Source organism: Martes martes, assembly GCF_963455335.1.
Source record: "Martes martes genome assembly, chromosome: 6".
Classification (NCBI taxonomy): Eukaryota; Metazoa; Chordata; class Mammalia; order Carnivora; family Mustelidae; genus Martes; species Martes martes.
In genome coordinates, this window is record NC_137893.1 from 91796212 (window position 1) to 91817471 (window position 21260).

General features: G+C 45.7%; 1 protein-coding gene across 2 annotated transcripts in view; it reads right to left on the reverse strand.

Moving 5' to 3' along the window:
* CLIC5 (chloride intracellular channel 5) overlaps nucleotides 1-21260 on the reverse strand; it is a gene marked incomplete at its 5' end in the record, with an annotated part of 156681 nt that overhangs the window by 36529 nt on the left and 98892 nt on the right. For both annotated transcript variants that reach the window (XM_080806300.1, XM_080806301.1), the window contains 2 exons: nucleotides 7282-7407; nucleotides 10733-10842. In XM_080806300.1, coding sequence (XP_080662426.1) covers nucleotides 7282-7407; nucleotides 10733-10842 — 236 coding nt within the window. The remainder of the gene's footprint in view (nucleotides 1-7281; nucleotides 7408-10732; nucleotides 10843-21260) is intronic.

Below are 21260 nucleotides of genomic sequence, written 5' to 3' on the forward strand. Positions count from 1 at the left end.
GGCACAGGCTTTCATGTGAAGCCAGAAGAAGGTAAGAGGCAGACCTGAGTTAGGACAAGTTTCTACTGTCTCTAAAACTGAATGAGATACACTTGCCTGTGTGGGAATCCCTGCCTTCAACCCCTTAGCATGCTCAGATTTTCTAGAAATGTCATTTCACAAAAATTGTATGGGTAGGGCCAGGTAAGGGTGGAATGAGATGAGGGACGGTGGCTTACTTATCATCATTATCAGTTGTGTGGATCTTTGTGATCTCCGAGTGAATAATTGTCTACTGCCCACTGTTGGATTGCTTTGTGTTAAAATGAAAATACCTTTTAAATTTCCTTTAATGGGGGCACCTGGGTGGCTCAGTGGGTTAAGCCTCTGCCTTCAGCTCAGGTCATGATCTCAGGGTCCTGGGATTGAGCCCCGCATCCAGCTCTCTGCTCAGCAGGAAGCCGCTTCGCCCTCTTTCTCTGCCTGCCTCTCTGCCTACTTGTGCTCTCTCTGTCAAATAAATAAAATCTTTAAAAAAAAAAATTCCTTTAATGTTGTAAATCATGTGAATAAAAGTCTTTAAAAATTATTTGTTGTTTTCTTTCCTTTCCTCCTCTCCCCTTCACTTTCCTTTCTTTCTTTCCTTCCTTCCTTCTTTCTTCCCTTCTTTCTCCCTCTCTCTCTCTCTCTCTCTCTCTCTCTTAATCTCTCTCTTTTTTGCTGCTGCTTTTCGATTGGCCCAATAGCTAGCCAGGACTGACTACCCAGTATTGTGCCTTGCTAAGTGACTGTTTAATTTCAGATATTGCCATCGGAGGACTCTTCAGAAAGTCACGGGGTCCAGCCCTCTGCCATTAGGCAGATACAGAAGGCATTCTGGTCCTCGCTCTACAGGGAAGACAACTAGAGACCAGAGAGGTAAAATGGCTCTTGAAGGACCCACGGATCATAAATCATTGGGGGACCGTGAGAACCCGGCCTGCCCCCAGGGCAGCGTTCTTCCGTTCCATCACACCACTGCTCTGATACCTGCGCAAGCTAACTTGTACTGAGTGCCTGCTATGTGCTGGGCACAGTTTTAGCCCCTTTATGTGTATGCATCACTTAGTGTTCACAATCCTGTTGGTACTCTGATCGGGCTCATTTCCCACGTGAGAAGAAGGAGGCCCAGAAAATTTAAGCCATTTGCCTAACGTCACGTGGCTAGTTGGCAAAGCCAGGACCAACCCAGGCAGCTTAGCTCTGGAAGCCCAGCTGTCCTGTTCCATGTTCTGTGGCCCCTTCTGGACTCAGCTCTTCACCCTCAAAGCCCCACAGCCATCCCTCCAGCTCAGCTGCACACCATGAGTGCACTCTCCATCCGCCTGCAGATGGTGCTCTGCACAGGTCCATCACGCATGTCTTCCTGAATATACTGGAAATAAGCAGATTCATCTGCTGTCCCTGGAGTACCAGGCAAGTTTCCTGCAAGATGCTAGGTAAGCCAAGACCATAGCAATTTAGGATCATCCTTGCCCATTTTGGCCTTTGCACACAGAATCTGGCAGGCTCTCAGAACTGATTGTTTTTGATTATTATTAATAAATACCAAGTGCTCTTCGCTTTTGCTTGATAAGGTAAAGAGAAGGGTCTAGAAAACGCATTTTCAGTAGACTATTTGTTTGGTTGGTTGTTTTGTTTTGTTTAATGACATCATTTGACCAGACTGGCAATAATTTGACCATTTCTTCACCATCAGTGTGGGCCCAACATGAGTAGATAGAACCAAATCTGAGACACACAACAAAGGGCCATGTGCTCAGGGAAAACAGGCGAGAGCTGGTCTGAGTGCTGTACAGCTTAATGTCCCATCTGAAGTTTGTCTTTGTGGGAAATGCGTATCCAAATATTAATCTCATGGATTTCAGTAACTAGGCTTGAGGAGGCTGCTCCACTGGGATGCTAAGGGCGTTCATGTTCGCTCCATATTTGTACCATATTTTGTATATGCAAATAGGTGGGCTACAGAGTACATTCTGTTTCTCTAGAACACTAAGAAATAAGTTTCATTCATAGGAACATCTTTGAAATAAGACTGTGACGTGGTCTGATGAAAAAGACGCGGTGAATTTTCCTTAACTCGGGAGTTAGTAAACTGCAGCCCACGGGGCAGGTTCAGCCCAATATCTGTTTATATACCTCTCATGAGCTAAGAATAGTTTTTTTAAACATTTTTTTATTCTTTTGAAGATTTTATTTATTTAGTTGACAGAGACAGACACAGGGAGCCCGATGCAGAGCCTCGATCCCAGGACCCTCGGATCATGACCTGAGCCAAAGGCAGATGCTTAGCAACTGAGCCACCCAGGCACCCCCCCTTTTCTTTTCAACATTTTTAAATAACTGAAAAAAAATCAAAAGGAGGATGTTATTTTGTGGCCTATGAAAATAATATGAAATTCCTACTTCAGTAATCATACATTTTATTAGAACACGGCCACTTACACTCATTGACATGTCATATATGGCTGTTTTCACTCTACAGCAGCAGAGCTGTGACACAGACTCTACGGCCCCTGGAGCCAAAAAGACTTACTATCTAGCCCCTTACAGAGAAGTTTGTTGACCTCTGCTCTGATGACAATTTCTCTCCATTCTATTTTTAAGATCTCTTATTTCAAACGCATTCATCTTAGACATACACTTAAGTTTCATTCTGGAATACAAAATAGTTCGCCTCTCTCACAAAAAAAATTTTTTGTAAATAGTAGTGAAATATATATTTATATAGATATATGTATATTAGCATATAATTATATCGTATATAAATATTATAATATATGTGTATTACTACATATAATATATGTAACATATAATATATATGTATATGTGTGTGTGTATATGCAGATGGAAGTGCTCTCACCGGCTCAGGGCCCCCACTGACTTCTCACTGACTAGCCCCAGGCCACCACGCCACCAAACACAAGGGGCCCACACAATAAAACCAGAATACATTAAGCATCCGCCATGGCCAGGTCCTGTCCCTGGTGTTGGGGATACACTGCAGAGAGAGAGAGAATTCTGCCCTGATGGAGGGGCCTCTGCCGATCCTAGGGGCTCCCCTGGCATCTTGAACGTTGACCTCCTTTTTCTAATGAGCTGAAAAGTTCTCTCCCTTTTCCTTTATTCCTGCTTCTTCATCTCACCAAGCCCTCACTTGAAAAAGCAGATTAATGCTTCTGACTCTTCTGATCCTTGGCCGTGTGTTTGTTTGTCTTGTCTCTGCTAATTAAGCAAATGATCCTTAGAGGTAGACATGGTCTGGCTTAGTCATTAAGAGACATCCCTTGGGATCTGTGGTTTTAAGACAAAGGTCCTTAGGATTGCATCTGGAAGACCATCACAAACAAGGTAGTGACTTAGCTTTCTAATACTTCAAGATGCCGCTCCATGAGTTTTTTCCTCAATGTCCGGCACTAGGCTCAGTAGTATCATCTTTTATGACAATCCCACGAGATCAACATTACAATCATTATCTTACAGATGTGAGAATTAAAGATTAAATATCTATGTGCTTCTCTGCATTTCCCAGCTCTTGCCTCTCAGTTAGGTTGGGGTCATGCCACCGGATTCTGGTCAATAGGTTGAGAGGGGATGTGGTATGACCACTAACAGCCCTGACCCTTAAAAACATATGGCACGAACCTTCTTACTTTTTCTCTGCTGAAGGAGCCTTGGGGGTCACATATTCCAAAGACTACAATACAGAAGAGGGCCATCCTGCCCACTTAGACTTGGCCAGAGTGAAGAATAAACTGCATTCTGCTACACTAACGAGATTTTGTGGCTGATTTGTGTGGCACAACCCCATGGTATGGATTGGAACACAAACCACTCTGACCCCAAAGTCCATCTTCTCAGCCACCACGTGATCCTGTCCTTGGTAGCAATGCTGCTTCTCTACTTCCCGGAGGGTGAGAAGAAGCATTCCTATTTTTGTCAATTGTGAGATACCTACAAACACTTCTCAAAATAATAAATTCAAAGCGTCTTCCACTTCTGGCAATGTTCTGGACCCCATCTGTCCTCAGTACGTACTTGATAGTTGACTGACTACTTGCCGTACCATGATATATTATCAATTTGCCCTCCTGACTTCTCACAGCATCTATGCACGAGGGGTATTTTAAATAATAGCCAGCTCTGGAAAAGCACTTTGAGATCCTCACAGGATCATAGAGCTTCTGCTGAAAGGCATCTTCGGGACTACGCAGTTCCACCCCCTCATGAGGAAATGGGAGAGAGGTTGACCCAAGGCCATCCACACTACAGAAAGGTGGCCAGAGTCTGCTCTCCTGCCTCTCAGTTCTGGATCCTCCGAGCTCTGGCCATTCTATGGAGGTGAAAGGTGAGGCCCAGCCCACTTCAGCCGTAATCGCAACGCTGATCCCAGTGCTTCCCTGCTGAATGGTAACTGGGCCAGTCTTAGGAAATAAAGGGAAGTTAGTCTCATTTAGAAACTACTTGAGACTTCCTGAATTTCTTTTAACACCAAATGCTTTGTGGGACCAAATGTGATTTAAAAAAAAAAAAATGGTTGGAGTGTTTGCATGTGGTTTTTTCCTTTAAAAAATAAAGCTAAGGGGGAAAAGGCTACCACAATTTCTTGGCTTTCTGGCAGCTTTTACAAACAGTGGTGTGATGAGAAACACATGGCAGAACAGTCTTCAGTGAAGAGTTCTGGGGGCTTTGCTGCCCCCTAGAGAGCCAGAGGGTCAAGCTGTGCTCCTGCAGGGGCCTCCACTACGGGCCACAGGGGCCTCTCTGCTCTAATCAGTGAGTAGCCAGCCGGGGCTAGGGGCTTGTTGTGGGCAGCACAGCAGGTCTTCTTTTGTGAGGCCGAGGCACTGGCTTGGGGGCATTTACTGGAAGGTAATTACGGCCTCTGGCCCAGTATGACCCATACAAAGTCATCTCAAGGGCATTCCTGAGGACTCCAGGACGTTGCCAGTCTCATCACTAGGCCCGCCATCTTGGTGGCATTCTTGAGACATGCATTTGAACAGTTCTGAGGTCTGGCTACTTGGGTGTGGTGGACTGTTGCGTCACTGACATGTTAGAAATGCATGAAGGAAAACCTCCCACACACCACTGCAGTCCAGAAAAGGATGTGGACCAGAGGAAGCAGAACTTAGGACAGGTAATGTGCGTGGAGGGGGAAGAGAAGAGGGAGTATCTGTGTCAGACACCGGGTAGCTCTATTTGGATCATGGCAACTTTTTGGAATCTGATGAAATGACGTTGGATCTGACGATGGTTGTCCTCTGGAAGAACGTACATGTGCACTAGGGGCATGTACTTCTGGGGGTCTCCCAGGCCCCCTTGGTCCCACTGTGGATATTGGGCTGGACAACCCTGAGGAAGAAAAGGAGCCTGGGAAAGATGCAGCCAGTCAGGGTGGAGGGAGCCTGGCTAACGTGGGCGTGAAGAGCGGGAGAGGCTCTCCGGTCATCCTTTTCCACCGGATGAGACAGAGGCTGCGAGCAGAGAAGGAACATTCAAGGGAGTACAGCCCATGGCTAGTGGAACTAGGAGAGCAGGCCTCAGGCCCAGGGGCTCAGCCCAGTCCTGCGTACCTCCATCGACTGGCCTGGCAAAGGACCTGTGGGACAGCCTGCTCCCCACTGCTCCCGTTTCCCATCCCCCACTGGCCTCGAGAGAAGTGGTCACTCCCGAGCGTGAGTATTACTCCTCAGAGGAAAGCAGCTTCCCCCGGACAGTCCCTTCTCAGTCCCCCATGCATGGTCTGAACTCCGTTCAGTTACTGCAAACAGCATTGATTTTCTCGTGTGGGCTTTCAAACGTGCACCAGCGACGAGGCTGAGTCGCAGGGTGGGGGGATGGCACCAGAGCCCTCCTGGGATACTTTCAGCAAAGTGGCCGGCTGGCGTCCTGTCTGGGGATGCTGTGGCTTCGGGTGGTGGCTGAGATGGGGGTTATGGCCGGTTTAATCAATACCCTCATTTAAACTCTACACTCAGCTGCTTTCAAGGGGCCAGAGGCAGCTTTCCACTCTCAGTGTGAAATTAAACTGTCCTAAGGTGGATGACAAAGAATACTTTTTAGGAAGAATGTATAAACGTTAAGGCTTAACCAGAGCATGGACTGGGAATTTTAATTTCACAGTCACTTGTTAGAGATGTGACCTTGGGCAAGTGACTCAACCTTTCGATACCTCAGTTTCCCCAGCTGTAAAACAAGACTAGGCAATATCTATCTCCCAGGGCACTTGAGGACTATAAAAGTATTGATAAATAAATATAATTTCAAAATAAATACAAGATCCATTTATTTTGGTTTCCAGTGGCCCAATCCCTCTTATTTTAGGTGCTGAGTAGATACTGAGTCTCTTTCCCTATCTGCCCCCAGTTCATGGTCACTGCCACATGGCCTGTCTTTTGTGACCATCACCAGGTGGCTTCCACTAATTGATTTCTTCACCTCCAACTCTTCCCTCCTCTGCCCTGCTCATCTTCCCACTCCCCCAAAGTAAGCCTGAAACCTGACTCTGAACACTTTTGCTTCAAACTTTTCAGTGGCTCTCCTCCAGGGTGGAGTATGTGTGAGCCTTACCTATAGGGAATCTTCCTCTAGTTAAAGCAAAAACGGTGTGGTTGTTCTAATCCCTGATTATACTAGAGTATAAGGAACGAGTCTAGTTTCCTGTAACTTTCAAAATTCATTTTCCTTCCCTCTGCACCTGTTTTTCCATCAGGAGCAGCTGGTCTACCAGAGAGCCTATAGCCCTCCGGTCTCTTCCCCCACCCTCAAACCCTCAGGGCTGACTTTAGAAGAGGAGTCAGTTTTTTCCTCTTTGATTATGGGCTTCAACCAGACCTGATCAGATTTGTGACTTTAAACTTGGGTATGGTTTTAAGTCATAGGGTTACTTCTCTCCTGGCTTACTCTCATTTCGTCAGCCTTCCAGCTCTCATTCTAAAATGGGGGAGACTTTGCCCTCGTTTAGGGGTCTTTTAGGCATAATGAATGGGGGAGGACTCATGTAGGGAGACGGAAAGGCGGCACCCTTCCCAGAGTTCTGTCGAGGAGGTGTATCCTGTTCATAGGGGTGTCCACTCCTGGAGTTGGACTTGGTGGAACAGTTTTAAGATTGGCAGCTCTCTGGGTTTGAGAAGAGGGTCCTACGCTCTGGACTAATGAGGCTCCTTTGGAAATCTGCCTCCTCGAAGCTAACACTGTGCTTCTCTAATTCCAACACGGACCCACCCCTGACATTAGCTTCAGAAATAAGCAGTTCATTACTTTTCAGGAGCCAAAGTCTCCTCCAGGAATTCCTCGATCTTATTGACGTCCGTCTTCACATCCCCGTTGAAGGTCAGGAAGGGTGGATGGGTGCCAGGGGCAAGGTTGTGCAGATCGGCCGGCTTTCTGTAGAGAGATCGAGATTCAGGAGGTGGCTTACGCTGGGGCACCTCAACTTTGGAGGAACCTACAACTTATAAATTAGACTCCCTGGTTTGTCCAGCATGCCTGTCAGCAAAACAGACTAATGTTGGGGGCGGATAGAGCAGGGGAGGTTCGAGAAAGTCCTGAAGGGATGTGGTGTGACACAGGAGGCCTGTCCTGAAGAAGTCATGAGAATAAGTCAAGATGAAGGAGTTGCGTTCTCTGAAAAGCAGAATGATGGCAGGTGGCCGTCTAAATGAGCGCCAAGATTTTAATACCCAGGGCAAAGGTTGGGCTCGGCTTTCAAAAGTTTCTTCGCCACTTAGCTTAACAAAAATGAACTCTGCAAGATGCCAAACTTTAAAAATCAATGAATTACATCTTATGTTTATACTAAGAGCTATCTTCTGTGTTGTTAAGAGTATATGCAACAGGAGAGAAAGTGGCCTTGGGGTCACCATGGCCCCGATCATGCCCAAGGGCGTGTTTCCACGCTTCCACCAGCTGGTGGAAATGCAAGAGCACGGTTGGAGCACAGTGAGAAAAGGAGGGTTGGCGGATGGGGGACAGGGGCAGTGCCAAAGGAAACAGTAAGGAAGAGGAGGAACTACAAAACATGCATCCCCGCGCCCGGCTGGAACATCAGATTCACCCCAAATGCTCTTGCCGAGAACGCAACCCTTGCGGGAGTCAGGAGTCGAAAACATTGGATGGAGCAACCGAAGAAAAGTAAACAAGGGGAAGAGAAGTCTGTAATGAAACAAATTCCTGGCGTAATCAGTTTGGGAGGGGAAGGGAAGAATTTCAATTACGGTGCTACTCCCCTATCGCTCCCTAAACACACATCCTCTCCAGCTACATTGTGTGGCACTTGGAACTCCTGAGACAGCTGGGACCGAGAGTGGTTTTAAGATCTCATCTACTCCGTCCCTTTGTTTACTTCGTGGGCGTCCCTCCTTAGGACAATGAGAGGACATTCTTTCCCTCCTCCTCATGTTTTTCAGAGCTGACACAAGGCAGAAGTGCCTGGGTTCTCAGCGGGGTGGCAAAATCTATACTCATTTTATTTTTCGGCCATTACCTTTCTGTGGCTTAAAGAAACAGAAAATTCTTTTTTTTCCCCCGCGACTCAAGAGAACAGGGGCCCCTGGAGTCTGGCATCGCTGGAGATGCTGCCTACGGTGGATGCTGCTCTTCCGGCCAAAGAGAGGCTGGTGAGCTGCGGACCTCTCTCTTCGTGGACCCTCTTCAGCATTTTTGGCTCGAATTATGCAATTCGTGTTTAGGTCCATAGGCCAGGTCTAACTGACGGACTATTTCATCTGTGTCGGTCCTCTGTCCTGACTGCCTCACCAGCTCCGGAGGGAAGGGGCGATGCTAAGAAAAGCCAGTGTGTCGTGCCTGCTCTGAGCCAGGCACAGTCCCACACGTACCTGCTCCCCGTGGCCTGCCTCACGACATCCCCGCAGGTCCTCTGCAGACGAGGCCGTGCTTCTGTCCCCATCATACAGACGAGCAAACAGAGGCTCAGACCAACAGAAGGACCTCGTTCTGGGTCACTCGCCCAACAGATGGTGGTGCCAGGATAAGAAATGAATATTCTCAGAAATTGCTGAACTTTGTCGTTTCGCATGTTTTTTTTTTTTAAGTCCTTAACTCTGTATCATAGATAATGTTTTCTTTCTTCGCTTTTGTTTCCTTCCTTTTCTATCCTTTTAAAAAAATTAGTAAATTAATTAATTAATTTATTTATTTATTGCAGTAAGAAAGTTTCCTTATCTACTGACCTGGAGTTGGGCTATTGCGCAGCCCGCCTCCACAGACGTTGGTGGGTCAGATAACAGATATGAAAGAGCAACATAAGCATCTGAGGAACGCTGAGGTGGCTTCCTTTCCCATTCCAATCCCCAGCCAAGCATACAAGCGCACTCTTGCCGATGATAATCCGGGGGAGGGAGGATGAAACCTGGGGCCTGGGCATGATCTGTCCATTCAGGAAGGCAGGAAAGTATCTGTGAAGCCGAGGGAGCCTCCTAGCCAGGGGCTGGCAGCTATAGGGGACAGGGCGAGAGGGAGTCCAGCCTCACAGAGGGGGCTAGGTCACGGTGAGAAGCGTTGGGAGACAATGTTGGGAACACTGAAGATCGGACAAAGAGCTACAGGTGGGTTTATTCCACGGGCAACGGGAAGGATCAGAAGGTTTTCTGAGTGGAGGAGCCACATGACTACAGGACTATTTTAGGAAGAATGACTTGAGGATAACATAAAGGATGGATCAGAGAGAGAGAGAGAACCTGGAAGGATGATGTCCAGCTGGAAGAACAAAGAGGCAGTTGGCTGGCAGTGGTGGGACCCGAGGCCAGTGTGAGCTTAGGGAACGGATGAGAGGCCTCAGAGGTGAGCCACAGCACATTGGGACAATGCCCTGCCTTTGGCGACTGGTTGACAAGGAAAGTGGCAAGAGAAGGGAGCCAGAAATTCTCCAGTGCTTAGAAAGTAGAAGAACCCAGGGATTCAGGAGGGGAGCTCAACTCAAAGGGGAAACGACAGATAAAAGTTTTAACGTCTAGATTTTAAAGTGATAATAGAAAATGCAAGTGGAAATTGCTCTAGAGATTTCTAGATGGTAGGGTCCTGAGTATAGCATAATCTACATAAAGGTGACATGTAGAATATGTTAAACTCACCAGGGAAGAAGCTATATAGGCAGATGCTAGAGGGAGGGAGCCTTGAGCTTCTCTGCACTGAAAGGACAGGTGGAAGACAGGAAGCAGGATACGGGCCTGAAATGAGTGGCTCTTGATAGTGAATGATCCCTGGTATTTTTAACAACCATTAAAAGTGCATGAGCAACTCTCCATCCCAGCCTATAATTCAGAATGCTCACACTATGGAATTCCAAAAATGAGAGCAGTGCAGGGGAGATGGTCAGATGCCAACAGCCTGGAAACTCAGGAGTCTTACATCTGAAGTCCTGCTAGGGTCCCCCAGCTTGGGATGCTAGTACCGCTGGAATGGCTGACTCCTGGATTTTAAGATATGCATGTCTACCTCTAGGCCACTCTCTGTTGCATACCCAGTATCTATTACTTCCCACTTTCTTGCTACTAACACCTCATTAGTTTGGGCAGAGAAATGCTCAGTCCCAGGTCCCTCTCTAATATGGGGGGATGGGCCCTGAGACACATGGTCCATGCAGTGAGAGCAGGAGCCTGCTGGAAGCCATGGGCAGGCTTTCGCCCTCCCTCATAGAAAGTTCTCCGTTTGTGCGGCCAAACACATCCCTCCTTAACATGGCATTGTTTACCTTTTCAGATCCACAGTGGTGACATTGAACACAACGCCTTTCAGCCAGAGGATCATAAAGAGACGCTGAGAGAAGGGACAGTTGCCAATGCTTTCCCCATCAATTCCGGCCTAGAAAGAAGAGAAAGAACCAGAGTCCTAAATCAGCATGTGCATATTGGCAAGAAGGAATATACCGTCAATGGAGAACTGACTAAAACCATGACCCAACCTAACTTCAAAGGCAGTTGCCCTAGGTTATTGTCCTTTTCCTCAAGTCTATGCCGGGCAACACCTGGCACACGGTAAGGACTCAATAAATAGGTGCTGGACTGAATTTGAGTTCCCAGCATGGCGACTATGTAGTCATAACTTTCTGAAACCATAGGACCCCTTATCTTAAGGTAAAGGGAGACCTTCCACATCTCACAGTCTAACATAAACGATGTTGGACCACCAACTTCTATACCCCCAGGTAATCATCTAGTTTATGCCTAAATGTCTTCACACAACAGTAATTTGTATCTCTCAAAGCACTCCATTCTGAGGGTAGTTCTAACCATTAGAAATGCTTTTCTTTGGCTATACCTAGCCAAACTACATTCCTCTCTAGTTTACTCTGTTGTACCCTTTGGTCCTTGCTCCATGATATATCGTGAGTAAAAAAAAGCTCAGACTTTGACCCCATCTCTCTATATCTAGAAGGCAAACTCAAGATTTTAATCAACAGCCCCCTTAGTTCTGACTAGTACTTGACCTTCAGCGTCAATAAACCATCAATCGTTAAACTATCCCTTTTACTTGATTAATGCAAATTCACTCTCAATATGTACAAGGCCTTGGAGAAAATTACACAGGGGATTCAAAAAAATGCATTTAGCCAAGGAGCTTATGGCCTCCTGTGGGGTTGGTTGGCAGATAGGGCAGGAACAATATGAGATAGCCCTACTGAGTGCTTGCATACTTCTGCTCACTAGATTTCCCTTTCTCAGGACCGTTCTCAAAATAGCGTGGCTTTTTCATTTTTGTTTTTGTTTCTGTTTTATCATCTGAAAGGCAAGCCTAGTTTTATTTCTGAGTGGGCTGCAGAGACATGAATTTTATAACGACTTCATTTCAGCAAATGCATGAACAAAAAAAAAAATTGGGTAACTGATCTCTGTATAATTCATTTCCACAGAGTGGTTTATGGGTCCCTGACATGGTACTTAGGGGGAGAAATCACCCATTCACTCAAGTTCACTGGTGGCTCCCCTGGAAACCGTGGCCCCATCAGGTGGCTGGGAGGCCCCCGGGCTTCCTGGCAAAGCTGGAAACAACTCAAACAACACACTGGAATGAGGCTTTATTAAGATTTTTTTTTAAAGAAGGAGGAAAAAAAAAAAAAAACGCACTCCCAAAATTCAACACAGTATTTTCCCCTCTGAGGTTTGTTTTGCTGTGGCGTTTGGACGGGGAGGGCCTGATGCCTTCTTTCATACATAAGAGTCTAATTGTATGCTTATTTCTACCTTGCAAATTGCTCCCAGCAGAGGCTCAGGTTTATCACGGAAAACTGGCGCCTTTGACGGTGTTGGTTGTAGGTAATTGCTATGAAATTACAGTTATTCTACCTCTCTCTTAACGATCCCAAAAGCCCCATCCTTATTCAGGTCTCGCTTTTCCTCCGTGCTGCAAACAGACCCACTCCTGAGCAGCTGAGACACCACAGGCTCCGTTATACAAAATCGGAAAGGTGGGAGGCCACATTGTGGGCAACACACCTACCCACAGAGCTAAAGTTACTGATAAAGCCTCACTCAGACAGGCGACTATTAATTTAATAATAGCTTGGTGCTCACTGGAGTTTATAATGTCGGCTCCCTAAGGTCTTCCCAAGAAGCACTCCTCGGGCACCTGGTTCCTGGTCGTTTAAGACATCCTGACAAAGGAAATCTTCCCCAGGGGTCATCAGAAGTGACAAGGAAAGAATTAAAAAACAAAACCAAAAGCCATATCCACGTACTGTCACCTACTTTTCCTCTGGTGGGGGTAGCTGGGGGTGGGGGTGGTAATGATAAGGGAATTAAAGGAGGAACTAGTAAAATACTGGAATTCTAATAAGCTGGACAGAAAATTCATAGAACAACAACTCACGTCTACATTGTCAGGCACTGTTCAAAACGCTTCACATATAATATTAACTCATTTATTCCTCACAAGAAGCCCATGTAGTGGGGTATTAGCACCCTTTTGCAAGATGTGGAAACTGAGGCACAGAGAGAGGAGAGAACCGGCCTAAAGGTCCCTGGTTTGAACACAGGCAATCTGGCTCCAGATCCTGCAACCATGCCCGGAGCCCAACCTGAGGCCCCAAACAGATAACCTGGGGGGCCCAGGTCGCAGAGCTGACGGTGACAGTGCTGGGACTGTACGCACACGTCCCACCCTTCCGCCCCTGTGCCCATAGCTGTGCCCGAGGTGCAGAGGACGCTGGCTTTCGCAGCTTCCCACCTTTTCCCTATTGCCGTAAATCAGGTTAGGCCCGTCCAACTATGCTCTGTCATAAATCATGATGCTACCAAGGAAGCAAAAATTGCCAAAGAGCCATAGAAATAACATTTGAGGATGCTCAGCTTCCTTTTCTTTTTCCTTCTTTTCTTTTTCTTTTTTTTTTTTTTCTCTTTTCTTCTCCGTTCTTGGGGTAAGAGCATTTACCATGAGACCTCCCCCCTAAGACATCGTGAGTGGACCATACGTTACTATGACCACAGGCATGGCATGGGACTGCAGAGCTCTAGAGCTGATTCACCGGGATCACTTGGAACTTTATTCCCGCTGAATAGCAGCTCCTCATTTCCCCTCCCCTCAGCCCTGGTGACCACCATTCCACTCTTTGATTCTATGACATGGACTGTTCTAGTGACCTCCTATGAATGAAATCGGGCAATATCTGTCTCTCTATGATTGGCCAAACTCATCTAGCATCGTGTGCTCGAGGTTCATCCATGGTGTGACATTTTTGGATCTTCCTTCTGTGTTAAGACTGAAGACTATTCCACGGTGTGTTTATAGCACAGTCGGTTTCTTTAACCATTCACTGGTCCACAGACACGTAGGCTCCTCCCACATCTTGGCCGTTGTGAACCCTACTGCACTGACGGGGATCGTGCCAATATCCCTTCAAGATCCCGATTTCAGTTATTTTGGATAAATACCCAGAAGCAAGATTGCTGGATCATAGGGAAGTCCTATCTTCAGGTTTTTGAGGAACGTCCATACTGTTCTCCACAGTGGCTACTCCCAATTGCGTTCCCAGCAACAGTGCCCCTGGGTCCCGATTTCTCTGCATCCCCAGCAGTGCTTGTTAACATGGGGTTTTTTGACGACAGCCACCCTGACAGGTGTAAGTTGGTATCTCATTGTGGTTTTGATCTGCATTTCCCTGATGCTGAGTGACATCGAGATTTTTTTTCATATACCTGTTGGTTCTTAACGTCTCCTTTGGAGAAATGTCTATTTAAGTCCCTAGCCCATTTTTTAAATCAGGGTATTCCATTGGGGTTTTATGTTTTTGTTTTTTTACTGTGGAGTTGTTCAGCTTCTTTCTTTCCCCCTTCACAACTCACCAGTTATGTGGCCCAGAGAAGCCCTTTGTTAAAGTCATGCGTTAAAGGAAGGGAGCTTGTGGCAACCACTCAAAACACCAACAGAGAATGGCCAGGTGAGGTTCCATGGAACCCCAGGCCCTGAAAAGTGTGAGGGAAAATGTGAGGGCTGGGGAAGAGGCTGTGAACAGTAAATGCTGAGGGTAGGCACACAAGCAGTATACTAGGTTAAATAATGCCTCCCCCACACACCAAATTCATGTCTTTCCAGAATGTTAAGTGCGCCCTTATCTGGGTCTCTGCAGACGTAATCAAGGTAAGATGAGGTCATACCGGATTTGGGCAGGCCCTAAATATGTCGTCATGCTCATAAGAAGAGAGCAATATGGACACAGACCTGCAGGAGAGAGGCTCATGTGAAGACAGAGGTAGAAACTGGAGTCCTGCCTCTATAAGGCAACGAACTCCAAGGACCACCAGCAATACCAGAAGCTGGAAGAGATGAGGAAGGGGAGCCTTCCCTGGGCCTCTGGAGAGAGCATGGCCTTGCTGACACTTTGATGTCCAACTTCTAGCCTCCAGAACAAATCTCTGTGTATGTGAAAAACCATCCAGTTTATAGTGATTTGTTATGACAGCCCTCCGAAACAAATGCAAGCCAGAAAGTGTCAGAAAGAGCATGGTATACAGCTGGTGGCAAACTTTCCAAGTTCACAGTTCTGCTTTGCCATGCTGTGCCCATGCGCAGAATTACCAGCCAACTGTGACCCCAAAGTTCTTCCCCTTTCCTAGATACAGTAAATGTATTTACTGTAAGTTATACTCTACTATATATATGCTATAGATACAATTAAACTTCCGTAATATATAATATTGCCTATGATAATAATAGAGTAATAGAATTATATAAGTTGTATGAGTATACATTACATTACTAGCCAGGTAAGTCATATTGTATGCTATGAGATATTGCCTTTCATGTAGTCTCTCCCTTTAAAACATGAGCTTGGTTACCCCCCACACAAGGGCCAGGTTTTACTTACTTTGCCCTCAGTAGCAATAAGCACAGGGGTCTGAAACTTAGTCAGTCCTGTTCCTGTTTAAGCAGATGTATTTTGAGGGGAGGATGGTATCGCTCCCTATCTATGGCTTGAGTATCTCAAAATTGTGATTTTGGCGCTCTGAAAAGCGTCCCAGAGAAGGCTGGGTTGTATGACACAACATAGCAGCAGCTCACGGATCTCGAGCCATCTCTGTCGCTGATTCACTGTGCGACCGTGAGTAATGAAGTTACCTTCCTCTATTGGCCTCTACTACCACACTTATAAATTCCTACAGTTTTGTGAATTCAAGTGACTAATGGAGATTTAAGACAGCAGTCCTCAAACATTTTGGTCTCAGAGCTCTTACGTACTTTTTAGAGATCGCGGAGAATCCCAAAGAGTTTTTTGTATTTATTGTTTTATAAATGAAAGCTAAAAAATATTTTTAATCTTTGTTTACTTATTCATTTAAATATAATAATGGCAATGATAATAAATATATTGTATGTTAACAAAAATAATACTCTAAAATAAAAGAAGTATATTTTTTAAGGAAAGAAGTTGAGTGAGAAGAGTGGCATTGTTTTATGTTTTTGCAAAATCCTTAATGTCTGACTTAATAAAAGTTGGCTTCTGCCTTCAATCTTTTGCTTTTTGGTTGAAGTATAAAAAGAAAATCCGGCCTCACTCAGATATGTACTTGGAAAAGGGAGGAGTAATTTAATAGCTTTTTCAGATAATCGCGGGCATTTTTCTTTAATACCATACCGAAACTCAAATGGTAGTTTCTTAAAACCTTAAAAAGTTTCTTAAAAAGTTGGTGGGTGGAATTTGAAACCCTATCAGCCAAGTTCTTCTGTTCCACTAAAACCCATTCATCTATCTCATACTATGAATGGGGCATTCACCCATGAATGATTTTTTAACATCACAAATTCGTCATTTGGTAAACAGCGTTTCACTGAATGATACAGATCTCCCAAAGGCCGATACGTGTCATCGTACAATGACAAAATATTTCATTCAGTAATATCACCACTTGAGCTCATCCGAGAAGTTTAAGACACACGGTCAAGTGCATGGGAGCTGGTATCTGTTTCCAAATATCCTTATTGAAAGCTTGTATTGGATCATAGACAATCAATACTGTCCATGGTTAGCCTTGAGATGCCAAGTTCATCTCCTGGATATTCCAGAAAGTGTCTGGCAAACACCAAGCCTGAGGAGCCATAGTTTGTCTGCCACCTGCTCTTTCAGGTAAAAACCCTGCTCCATTAGAGACCGGGTGGTTCGGCTTTCCACTCAAACAAGCAAGAGCTGTTCCTCCGACAACAGTTGACTTCGGAATGCAGCCCAGCAGCTTTACATGCATTTCCCATTTCTTCAGCCAGAATGTTTAAAAGACATGTACCCAAGGGTTGAGGTTTTATTCCATTACATACTTTTTTTACCACTTCATCCAGGACATTCATAAGCGAGACTGGCTTCTTTTTTTTTTTTGCACGCACTTGACTCCTAGTCCTGTTCGTACCACTGCCTTGATTTGTGCTAAAATGCCAGCAACCTTACTCGTGAAATTTCAACCCCAGAGGGATGTTATATTCCTTTGAAAATAGCTGGGACCTCTCAGAATTCCTGAAAGGGTCTCAGGGACCCCGAGAGGTCATGAACAATATTTGAGAAGTGCTGGTTTAAGACACCCCATGAAAGGACCAGGTACATGGAGCTTTGTCTGCAGACAAGAAGAAGCTGATTAATTGTCCCAAAGCCATTTGCTGGCACCAACATCTGGAAGAGGGAAGAATTTTTCAGAGAGGAACCAAGAAAGAATAGCAGGGGATGGACAGACGACATTTAAGCTTGACAGATTTGTGTCGTTTATCAATTTATTGTCTCTCAGCTCCTAACGCCCTCTGTAGGAAATGTTCTGTGAGAATAAGGGGAAGTGCCTGTCAGCATTTCTGAAGTGAGCGTGAAGGTGTCTTTCTCAGGAGACAGCACCGGAGGGACCCTGCAGGAGGAAGAGGTTCTTCTGCTGTCTGTGGTGTGGGCTGGGGATCAGCTGTGTGGGTGTGAAGACATCCAGCAGAGCCTGCCCCAGCCATAGCCCAGAATGTGATCCCTGTGGTACCTTGCAGCCACAGCCTGGTGATAACCACTCTGTAGCCCTATTGACACAGAAGCCAAAGCCCCCACATAGCCTGCCTCCGGTCGGGGTGTCCACACAGATGTGATGCTTCCTTTGCAAGCCTCACGTGGCCTGAAGGCCTCCTGCTCCTGCTAATACCTGGTTCCTGCTTATGCCTCTGACACCATTGCTGACCGCCTGCTCTCCTCTGAGCTCTGGACGGTAGCCTATTGCTTGTCCACACAACCCAGACCAGCTCTGGCCTCGCCAAACGAGTGAGCTTCTGTGCTTTTTGTGGGGCAGACCTTAACCACTCCAGTGAGATATGAACCCCCTCATTAGCCATTCTTCTACAGCCCCAGAATTCTCATATATGTCAGGGTCAATCTTCTATCATGGTTAATACTTTATTAAGTAGTTAAGAAGTTTATGTTAAACTTCTCCTGTTTAAACTACTGCATGGTTTCTCTCTCTTGATTGGGACCAGAGTGCTACAGATATTTAAATGTCTGATATTTCAAAATGCAAGATTTTTAGGTTCCTTGGTTCATTTATTTTTTTAAAAGATTTTATTCATTTGACAGGGAGAGAGAGACCACAAGCAGGGACAGTGACAGGCAAAGGGAGAAGCAGGCTCCCTGTTGAGCAGGGAGACCGATGGTGGACTTGATCCCAAGATCCTGGGATCATGACCTGAGCCAAGGGCAGATGCTTAACTGGCTGAGTCACCCAGACTTCCCTGTTTGATTCATTTAACAACCTAGCAAGGATAAGCTTTAGATGAAGCACTAGAAGACAGAAACTCCATTTCTCTCCAGAAAGTTAATTTACAGCATATTTCAAATTTTTGTTGCTTTGGTCCATGAAAACTATCCCCAAATACTCAAGTGATTAGGCGATTTTTTTCAAGTTTAGAAATAAAAATTCTGCAGTAATGGAGCTAGGACTGAACTCAGGGATGATCTGGTCTAACTCTTTCATTTTACTGGTGAGAAAACAAGCCCAGACAGGTTAAACAACTTGCCTATGGTTGCACAGCCTGGTCCCATGACAGAATGGGGGATATAATGATTTCTGATTTGTAGCTTTTTGCCATGCTAGGTTGGTTGTTATCTTAGGGAAAGAGTGCCAAGATGACAAAGGTCACAGGAAGAGAAGTTTCTTTGGATATAAAATGACTCATCTGTAGAGCATGAAACTGATTCCCATTACATGAAAAAGAAAGAATTTTTCTTTATAATGACAATATTTGGATGGACCTGCCCATTTTTTCCTTATTAGTGAGTATTCCTTATTATGATTATTTTTTCAGTACAGAATGGACTCTAATAATTTGGTCGGTAAGCCTTCTGCTAGCAGAGATAGGACTTGTGGTCTGTGGTCTACTCGAGGACAGGGAGCTCTCCTCTTGAATAAAAAACAGCAGCCACATAAGGCTTTACTCACCGGGGTCACTCGGGCATTTTTCATTCAGTGAACAGGTAATGAGTATATATTTGAGGCTTCAGACACTGTCAGCATTTCCATAAAGTGGATTATAAAGCCTGAATCAGCACTCTGTGGCTTGCTGCTTGTGCAATGCAACATAAAGAATTCCAAGGCAGGGTTCTCTAGAAAAAAGACCACCAGGATGTGAGGGCGCCTGGGTGGCTCAGTCGATTAAGTGTCTGCCTTTGGCTCAGGTCATGATCCTGGGGTCCTGGGGTCCTGGCTGAGTCCCACCTCAGACTCAAAGGGAAGTCTGCTTCCTCCTCTCCTCTACCTCCCCACCTACTCATGCTCTTTCACTCACTCACGCTCTCTGTTAAAAAAAAAAAAAAAAAATGAACCAACAGGATGTGTGTATATGGAAGGGATGGTGGGTATGTGGATGGATAGATAGATAGATGGATAGATAGATACAATTATTTTAAGAGGTTGGCTCACATGACTTTAGAGGCCTGGTAAGTCCATAACCTGATGGAGTAGTTCATTAGGTTGGAGACTCAGGGAAGAGCAGCAGATTAAGTCCTGCTGATGGAATTCCCTCTTCCTCACACAGGATCAGTCTTTCTATTATGGCATTCAACTAACTGAATGAGGCCCACACACATTAGAGAAGGTAATCTGTTTTACTCAAAGTCTACTAATTTAAATGTTAGGCTCATCCAAAAAATACCTCGAGCACAGAACTATCCAGAACAATGTCTGACTAAATATCTGAGCACCACAGAACAGCCAAGTTGACACAAAAAATTAAACATCACGCTAGACAAATTCAAAAGTATTCACTGAGACAGGTAACCCAGCAGTGCACTGTCTGTCATCAACACCTTAAGTCACCAGATGGTTTTATAAACACCTCGATATGGTTGCATAACTATCCCCTCCCAAAGGCCCCTGTGGGTGCCATACCCAGAAGCCTACTGTGTTCAGTGCCTGACTAAGAGAGCAGGGTCCAGTGGTGCCTTTGACCCTGAGTAGTTACTGCCCTGGTCTGATGGTGGCTTCGGGCCCAAGGACACCTACGACTTGCTGAGTTGCGTAACGTGGCTGTGCTTGAGGCCTCTTGGGAGTGTCCTGCAGCCTCCCCTGAGCTTCATGTCATTCCTCGCTGAGTCTGCATTCACCTCCTGTTCCTCCACACACTCTCTGAGAAAGAGCTGCCCTTTCCCACCCAACACCAGCGCCCCCGCTCCCAGCCCTTCTTTCCACTCCTACGTGGCTTATTATTTCTACGCTTTCATGTCCACACTGTTTGAATAAATGAATGGGTCTCCTTTAAACCTCTTACCCATCCTGCTTCTACTTCACATCCTGCTTTAAAATGATTCTCTTTCAATCACTTTCTGGGCCTAAGCAATTCTCTTTTTTTCCCCTTTCTTTGTAACTTACTCCTACTTGAATTTTCTCTTGTAGTTAGAACTTTCGATTACCCTCTCTTCTTAAAACTCGGGTTTCTGCAGCCTCCCTGTCATCGGGTGCCTCCTTTCTGCGGGGCTGGCTTTATGGGCCCACCATCTGTGCGGATGCACGAGGCCCGGGGTTCAGAAGGGCCCACGCTTGGCTTAATGCTCTGCTGCTGCGGCTGGCCCTGCGTCTGACCCTCATGTTCTTTCGCTGACAGCTTCTTCCTCTTGACCTTTGCCCCCTCAGCTAGTCGCTCTCCCCCTCCACGCTTGATGCCCTCTGGAGTGCCCCAACACGATTATCCTCCCTAAGTCAGCAGTCACACTAGCTCTTAGACCTAGAACATTCTATTCAACCCCTGAGCTTACAAAAACAGAAAAGAAGGAAAAGGAAAGAGAAAGAAAGAAGAAAAGAGAAAAGAAAAGAAAAGAGAAAATGAAGAAAAGGAAATGCTACAGGGCTTGCTTGTCTCCATTCTTCCTGGTGAGTTCTGCCTCTCAGCCTCTCTTACTCCCTTCTACATTACTCTAGATTTTGCCTCATTTCAATCGGAAGTTTGCCAGTTATTAGACACCTGAGGTTTTCTTATTAGTAAAAGTCAGATAGTATTCTTATTAATAATATTTTCAATACCAAACGATCTCCCTTTCTAATAAGACACTTGAGAAGTCTTCCATTAGCATGAGTGCGACTTAGTGATTTGTTTAATTTACTTATCCATTTTATTTTATGAGACCCTGAGAACCCAAGAGGTGTTCAAGAAATACAGAGTTCATGGTCCTGGTATGTCTTACATGTTACTCCACAGTGCTTCGGGAGGCACAACGACTCCCCTATCATATACCTGCACCAGCCCCAGGAGCCCCCAGCAGCCAAACCTCTGCTTCTAAGTCAGGCTTTTTG